Here is a 9,208-nt window from a genome sequence, read left to right as displayed (position 1 = left end):
CATTTCGTGTAAAAAATACACAAACACTATATATATACATATACATACATACATACATACATACATACATACATACATACATACATACATACATACATACATACATATATATATATATATATATATATATATATATATATATTGTATGTATGTATATTAATTTTCTAGAAAAATGTGAAGTTGATTAAATGATATCGTATGCTATATGTATGTTTTGTTTTGGACAATCATTAAATGTTGTTTGTTGTAGTTACTTCTTCTAGAGGGGTAAATTACAAAATTCAATTGCTAAACTATCTCTCAAATTACATAAATAAACATATTAGAAAAAAAATAAAATACGAAGTATATTGTCATTTATAGAATAAAAGTTACATTGGTAAGAAATTATATACAAATATTAAGTCAATAAGAAAAATACTAAGAAGTCAATTTATATAACCAGAAATTGAACACAAATGAACTAGATCAGTAATAGTAGAGGGACCCAAAATAATTTTATACTTAAAACCTTAATGGACTGAAGATGCTTCACTTTATCGAAGAAAAAAAGCCCATGGGCCAAGGCCCCTAACGTCATCTTAAAAATTGAAAGGTTTTACGAAACCCCCGAACCTTTTATTACTAACTAGTAATTACTCGCGTGTGATGATACGCAAAATATTCCGATTCTGACGCCGAGAGCTCGAAACGACAATCATTTCATCTTTTATTTTGTTCTCCGTCCCTTGATGCTAAATTTTATAGTTTGTTGTGATTTTAAATCGTAATAAAACGATATACATAAATTTAAAGTTAATATGATCAATTGGTCAAAGACTTTGAAAATACAATAGTTGGATAACGATGTTTTTTAATCCACGTCATTTTGTTGTTCTTAGCTTTTATAGACCAACTTATACACCGGTGATTTGTAGTTTTTGTAACTTGTAATTAAAAAACAAAATCCAGAATATATGTTTGAACAATCTCGAACATAAAATCACTTGTAAGAAATATGATAAGAATACCAAAAGTGTTTTATGATAATATAATATAGATAGAAGAAGTATGTGCTCGATCGTGTCACCTCCTCTTTCATTAGAAGTATGCACTTGAGAATTTATTTTGACTTTTTCGGTTTCCACTCGAGCAAGTATTCCCAATATAGAAGTTAGGGTATTTCAAAGCTTACCCATTTCTTCTGCAAACATATCCCAAGTAACGTACTCCGGATGTTGAGTCTGTGCTCGATCCACAAATCTGGTTATGTCCTGTTCCTCGTTTAACATTTTCATGAATTGACTCCTCTTGTTCAAGATGAATCTCAGGAACCCTGACTAGTATGTAGATTTTTTTGAATATTCTCGAGGAACTATCTATTTCCTCATGATTAATCAGTCAATCCTTTCAGACCTTCTCGAATTACTTGTCATCTCATAATTCACAGAAATTTAATATTCACATAATCATATTTTCAAATATAATAAGGTATTTAAGTACAAATACGTATCTATAAGCCCAAGATTACATTGACCAGTTGTAATTTGAATTTACCTTACATATCGTTCTTTTAACCTAATATATTTATTCCTAAAGTATCTACACATGTAATGGACCATTAATATGCAAATAATATAGTTTAAGTATAGGCATCATGCTTAATACCTAAATCTTTTAAACTTAGGCTCTGATACCAAACTTGTAACACCTCAGTCTATATTTGCATAAAATTCACATATTTCATATAACATGAAATATATATTACATATTGGTCCCATATGTACAAATTGCTGCATGTAAAAGTAGCTATAAACTTTCAGTTCACATACAGTACATGACTTGTATTTAACACATTCTCAAGTACATGCACATATTCAGCCTCCCAAAATTCCGCAGATGCAAAGTAATAATAAACTCCTTCACATCTTCCCATTTTCTTTATCTTCCTTCGATGTTCGTCTTGTAATGCACATTTTTGAACATAAAATGGGGTTAGACCACAAGGTCTAGTAAGTAATCCCATTTTTATTGCTATTACATGATGAAAATCACCAAAACACTTTTAAAAAGCTCACATTTGTATGGATAACATATGAACAATGGTTTATTGTAACAAACCTCTTTTGTCGTACCATATAGATGAGACAACTCCTTTTTATAGCATCAAATAACATAATGACCAATCTCATCGCATCCAATACAATTTATACCAAACTTGTCGCACCCCATTACATGCGATAAGTTGTTTCCTTGCATCACTAGAATTCAATAAAAATCTTCCTCGCATCACAAGGATCCGATAACAACTGTTCCTCGGGCCACACTGGTGCAATAACCCCCTTTTCGCATCATACACATGCGATAAATATACTCCTCTTATCAGAAGAATGCAATAATCTCTTTTGTCACATCATATATGATACGATCACCCAAACTTATGCATCATACAAATGCGATAACACAAACTCATCGCATCATATTGATACGATAACAACAATTCATATGATCAAAAGTTCATTTTATCAAATAATTGATTTTACCACCCTTATCCTAGTATATCTCTCTCCTAATTAAGTCACCCTTATCCAAAATACACATCTCCTGATTATGTCATCCTTATCTAAGAATACACCTCTCCTGATTATGTCTCCTTTATCTTAGAATATACATCTCATGATTATGCCACATTTATTCCAATAAATTGATAATAACATATCATATCCCAATATATTGCTAAAAATAGCATATAATCAATTTTAAAACACTCCACCTATGAAACAGGAAACCATACGGTTCCTTATCAAAGCAAAACAAATGATCCTTTTAAAATAATAACTCACCTTAAAATCACAAAAAGACGAAAACTTAACAACAATTAACAGATAATAACCACGTATCAACTTCTTCTTTTCGGCTTCTATTTCTTCGAACCCGAGACCAAAAACGGTTCAACCAACTTTTACCTTCTTCTTATCCCAACAAAACCCAAGAAGGAAGCAAAAATATCTTAACATAAACAATTTTATAAAATAGGCGGCGTAGATTCATGATATTTAAAATAAATTTTTAAAACACACCCCTCAATTGTCAAATCAATTTTAAAAACAACCCCAAACTTTCCTTAATGAAAACCCGATTATCACAATTGAACTTCATTCTTTATAGATAATTTAATAATTAAAAAAAAAACAGATCCTTAATAGTTACAAATATAATCAAATTACCTTTCATAAATTGATTATTAACAAACAAATATTTTTAATATATTTTATAACATTATTACAAATAAATCCTATAAAATCCTGTATAATATAAAAAACTACCCTAATTTGATTTCAAAATCCAATATCTACAAGATTTCGTTGAAATTCCGAGTTTTCATTCTCACTTTTCTTTCAATTATAGCAAACACCAAAAGATGATCTGATTAACCACAAGGGTGGTGCCTGATTGGTTTGAGCTTGGCTCCAAGGTTCAAAAGTACCAGTAAGTCCCAAGTCAAATCCAAGGAGGAATACAAATCCCTTGTGGCCACGGAGGTTCAAATGTGGTGACTCTGGACTATCTGCAAAGCAGGTGGTCGTCCTAGAATTAGTCGGTTCATATAACAGATTGGATATCCATGTTAATAAAAAAAGATATCCCGATCATAATTATCATTATAAGACAAAATAGTGAGTTTGAGGCAACTGACATAAACACAATCCACTTCCACAGAATGGACAACTTCTTGATTAGGTCATATACCCTAACTTCAGATAGGAGAATGGATATTGAAGATCAACTCATCCCATATCAATTTTTTACTTCTTTTTTCCAAAATACTTTCGGAACGATCACCTGTTTTGTGGACAGTCTGAAATCATTGCATTTGAACCTTCGTGTTCATAAAGAGATTTTTATTCCTCTTTGGATTTGAATATATGACCTGCAGACACTTTTAACATTTGGAATCAAACTCAAATCAACCAGACACCACTCTTGTGATTTATAAAGAAAATAGTTAACATATATGAAGTTAGAATTGTTTTAATCTATTACTGTTATCAGTTTAAACAACTGATCAATGAAGTAGAAGTAGCCCCTTTGTATGATCTCATGTTGTAATGTAACATAAGCCTTATTCAGTCGTAATAAAGACAACATAAGTAAGATTACGTGATAGATCGATGACTGCTTGTTGGAATCAAATTGAATTGATTCTATCTAAATTTTCGTACGCATACACGATAAAATAATTACAATTTTTATTATTTTATTGTTTACGTTGCATAATGAATTTATAATATTAGGCTATACTGACATACTAGTTGATAAACCAGTTATTAATTAGTTGAGTTTGTAGTTGTTAACAGATACGTTAGTCATTTTTTGTTAAAAACCAGCGTTAACACAAGATGACAACGTAAAGTGACATTTTAAAATTCTAATTAGAAAAATATAACGGTATAATTGGAAAAAAAAATGTAAAAAAAGTTTAGATGATGTTTGGATTCAAACTCAAGATAGATAAAAATTTCCAATATCTTACGTATCGACGTATCTTGTATATTCAAGTTATACTAGAAGGTACTCGCGCAATGCAGCGAGATACATCTCGATTTTAGTGTTTCGTTTTATTTTGTCATCTGTCAATGTTATAATACAGTTTTATGTGGTGTGAAGAAAAACGATAATGTTTTTATTTTTGAATAAAATACAAATTTGAAGATATCTTAAAAATTTGAAAAAAAAAATATCGATATTAGTATCAAATTAATTATTTAAAAGTTCTTGTTTTGTCGTATAATTTCTTTTATTCAATTTGTTATTATAATTTAAGTTTAATAACAAAGTAAATTATTTTTGATTTTATAATATAATTTTTTATAAAGATAATAATCAAGTATTTTGTTAGAACATAATAATTATCCTAATTATATTTTAGATTTTTTATATTTAAAATAAAATGTTTATCCATTATTAGATTATGTTTATCAGCAGTTAGTTACATGAATTCAATCATGAAGCTTTAGTAAGTTGTATTTATGCATTATTTACTTGTAATATTGAGTTTTAAGTAATATGCATCAATAAACAGTACTTCATATATAAAAAATGGTTTTTAAGAATCTATATCAAATATTTTATAATACAATATAGATACATACATATATTTATGTAGTATGTTGGGTAAAATTAAAAAAATAAATATAATAGAAAAATAATTAGATGATTATCCAACAAAAATGAATGAAATTAATTTCTTTTATAGAGAAGATAAAATGGAAGCGGATAAGGTAATAACCCCTATCCTTACCCTAGAAATATGAAAAAAAATAAATTTACTATATTTAGATATTTTAAGATAATTAAATAAAAATAATAAGTAAAAAATTAATTTTTATGTATTCGTGTTTATGTTAAAATTAGGTTAAATTATATATTAAAAATATAAAAAGTCTTAATATTGATATATGAGATGGATAAAAAATTAATAAAATAGAATTTATTTTAATTAACAGAGAATTAAATATATACAACGGAACTGTTCATAGTTTTACGTGTATAGTACGTTAAATTATATTACTTTTGATATTTTTATAACACGATAACTATGGAAGTTATTTGAGGTCTTGAAAGATATTGATGCAATTAAAATGATAAACGTGAAGTACGAGATAACAATTAGGTATCGTTTAGTTTGTAGAATTGGATAGAATTTTGAAAATTTTGGAATTTAGGGGCCGTTTACGAAACGCTTACTCGGGTAAGTGAACACTAAATCATTTTACCTTACCGGATGAATATGGTAAGGATCAAGAATCTTACCCGGTAAGAACGAGACAAGGACCAAGAGTCTTACCCGGTAAGTGAAAGCGACGTCTCTTACCACGGTAAACGCTTACCGGGTAAATTGTTGTATACGATACTGTTTTGGTGGACTAAAATCTTATCCGATAAGTAAATGATAGTATTAAATTTACCGGTAAGCGCTTACCGGGTGAGTGTTTGGTAAACGAGCCTTAGTTTCATCCTAATTCATTGTTTGGTTTGCTTGGATTTGAAATCTTGAGATTTCATTGAAATCCCTCAAACATGGGATTTAGAAATCCCATGGGGTTGTTGGTATTTGGAGGATTTAGTGGTGTTTATGTATAATAATGTTTTAAAATATGTCGAAAACATTTATTTTATAATAATCAATTAATAAAAAGGTAATTTAATTATTTTTATAAATTTTCTTTTATAAAAAAAACTGAAATTTATTTCCATTCCAAGTTGCAAATCATTCCGACTCCAAATCCAAAGTTACATTCTTTGTTAATAAAGCGTGTACCACAAACTCAGTCAAGCTACGTTACGTGGACATTTACTTCAAATAAGTATCGATTGAAAAATATTCTAAACAACAAAAAATAATCAAATAATGAACTGTTTAAATGAAAATATATTATGTTGTGATTGTTTAATTATACATCTTCATATGATACAACTTGTATAATATCTGGAGACCAGTTCCAAAATTAATGATTTATGTGGGTCTAATAATAAAGAGGAATAATTGGCGTAAGACACGTTTTAATATGGACAACATCAACATCATGATTTACATATTGAATTTATTCTCGTTAGGTGTTCTCTTTCTATGGCCGTCTCCACACAAACAAGACAAATCTCACCGTTCCAAAAGCCAAACACGTCTCAAACTCAAAGAAATTCCCTCATTGGGAATGAACACGGGCCCCCTCACGACTGTTCCATGTTGACACTCAGTTTGACTTCTCAAAAGAGTTGGAGTCTGCTTGGTTGCGTAATTTGGTAAGATTTGAAATTGAATTACATTCCAATTTTTGTGTTAGGTTCAATGAAATCCTCCGATGAATCCTTTGAATATGATTGTCGTTTCAGTTCCAAATCCTATGTATTTCAATATCTATTGCTCATTTTCATCAAATATTAACTGATTATTAGAAAAAAAAATAATTGTTGAAGATGCTCTTAGGGGCAGTTTACCTAAATGCTTATCCGGTAAATGCTTAACGTTATGAGTCAACACTATAATTTCATTTTATTGGGTAAGATTGTAGTACATCAAAACGTATCCTATACAACAATTTACCTGGTAAGCACTTACCCAAATAAAAGTCGTCACCCTCACTTACCGGGTATAACTCTCCATCGTCATCATCGCTCTTACCAGATAAGATTCTTGGCCCTTGCCATGTTCATCCAGTGAGAAAAATTACCTAATAAGTACTTAACGGGTAAACGTTTAGCAAACAACCCCTTAGTATATATAAACTTATCGTAAGTAATTTTCTAAAATTTTAAAGAAGTCCTTAAATTCCGAACAAAAAATTACATAAACGTGTTCTCTTAATTTTGGAAAAAAACAGAAAAACTTGTTTACAAAGAACAAATTATTGTTACGTTAATTATATATTTAAGACATAAAAAACTGTAATGAACTTCAAATCAAATACTTCTTGTTCTATAAAAAGAACGTGTGGAACATATATGGTCGTCCATTCTTTTAGGTGGCTGAATTACCCTAAAAGTCAAACTCCATATATTATTTATTTCTATTTTAAAAAAATGGGTCAACCCCATTTTTTATTCCAGCTCAATTTTTGAAACATGTCGTCACGTTTTTTATATTATTTATTATTTTCGACAATCTTGAAAATGACACACTCCATAACCATATTTAGAGTAATTCAGCAGCTTAATCATATTAAGACCAATATTTCTATTGTGGTATCTAAATCAAACAGAGGAATGAATTTGATGAAAAAATGACGCAATTATATTCTCGTTGTTAAATTACAATAATTTCCAAAAAGAAAAGAGAGAAAGGATCGAAGATGATTTTGATTAAATTCATGAAGAAAAATAATTGAATTAATTTAATTTTTTCTTTTAAAATGTGAATTCCCCTAAAAGCTATATCTGAACCGGCCTTATCGCGTGAAGTTGACGATTCTGATTAACAAACAAGCATGATCCAGTCGCCGCCACTCTCACGGCGGTGTTATAACTAAAGCATTTTCCTCTATTTCCACCGTCGCCGTCACCACCGGCAATCACCGTCGCTACCTTACTCATACACTTATCCTTACCAGAAATATCGTTTCCTTCTCCATTTTCAGACGAACTGCACTTGTTCTCCACCGATTCAGAAGGAACGAGTTGAAGAGTGAGACGGCCGTGAGATCTGTGCGCCGTGAAAAAATATTTAGGACTCTCCACCTTCTCCTCCGTGATGATCAGCCTCCCGTCGTCGGTGTAATACCTTTTCATAACCGTCGACGATTGAATCGGCATCGGCGGTGGAAGTTCCTTGCCTTTCCTTCCGGAGAATGATGATCTCCTAGTCATCCCCCATGGTTTCTGATTCACCGGCGCACCACCGCGAGAAGGCTGTAGCGGCTGTGCAGTATCGGTTTCCAAATCCACACAACTCTCCATTCCAATGTGATCTCCAAGATCAGCAGGTTGCATTATAGAAGATTTGTAGAGAGAGAGGGAGATAGAATTGGGGGAGCGTGGGCGGTGAAGTGAATGAGAGAGGGTATAAATAGGAGTGATGGAGAAACCGAGAATCCTGAAGATATTTGCTGTGACAGCTCATAGTCATCATATATTACATTTAATCTTTTCTCTTATATTTTCCATGATTAAAAATTACTTATTGCGTTTAAAATCACACAATATTTTGGTTCATAAAATATGAATATGATTACTTTAAAACAATATATAATATTTAATCTCGTATTAATTTTGCATTTTATCAAATGTTTATTGAATAAGTGTTTATTTATTTAACTTCTTGAGTAAGTAAAACAAGAACTTAGAACCCTACTCGACTCTTATCTATACTATATATTACTAGAAGCGTACTCGTGCAATGCAGCGAAATACATCGTGATTTTAATATTTCATTTTATTCTTTATCTCAATCGATGTTATAATATGATCTTATGTGATTTTGAGAAAATCGATGATGTTTTTATTTTTGAATAAAATATATGTTTGAAGATATCAATAAAATTTGACAAAAATATATCGATATTAGTATCAAATTAACTATTTGAAATTCCTCATTTTTTTGTGTAATTTTTTAATACAATTTTTTATAATTTAATTTATGTACAATAATGAATTAATTTATATTTGGTTTAATAATATAATTGTTTTATAAAGATAATAATTATTTATTTTGTTGGAACTTGATAATTATTCT

The 9,208-nt window shown here is 29.9% G+C and overlaps 1 protein-coding gene across 1 annotated transcript; it reads right to left on the bottom strand.

Annotated features, from left to right (window-relative positions):
• Positions 1 to 7,751: 7,751 nt before the first annotated feature.
• LOC112509971 lies at positions 7,752 to 8,558 on the bottom strand. The gene has a single exon (XM_025115208.1). The coding sequence runs from the start codon at positions 8,464 to 8,466 to the stop codon at positions 7,909 to 7,911; it is 558 nt and encodes a 185-aa protein (XP_024970976.1). The 5' UTR covers positions 8,467 to 8,558; the 3' UTR covers positions 7,752 to 7,908.
• Between the last annotated feature and the right edge of the window lie 650 nt (positions 8,559 to 9,208).

Source organism: Cynara cardunculus (assembly GCF_001531365.2).
Source record: "Cynara cardunculus var. scolymus isolate 2C chromosome LG 3, CcrdV1, whole genome shotgun sequence".
Classification (NCBI taxonomy): Eukaryota; Viridiplantae; Streptophyta; class Magnoliopsida; order Asterales; family Asteraceae; genus Cynara; species Cynara cardunculus.
The sequence above is the reverse complement of the archived record's forward strand: the minus strand, read 5'-3'. Positions and strand labels throughout refer to the sequence as shown.

Excerpts from the sequence above, each read along its gene's own strand:
- LOC112509971 (XM_025115208.1), bottom strand. The coding sequence starts at position 8,466 with ATGCAACCTGCTGATCTTGGAGATCACATTGGAATGGAGAGTTGTGTG.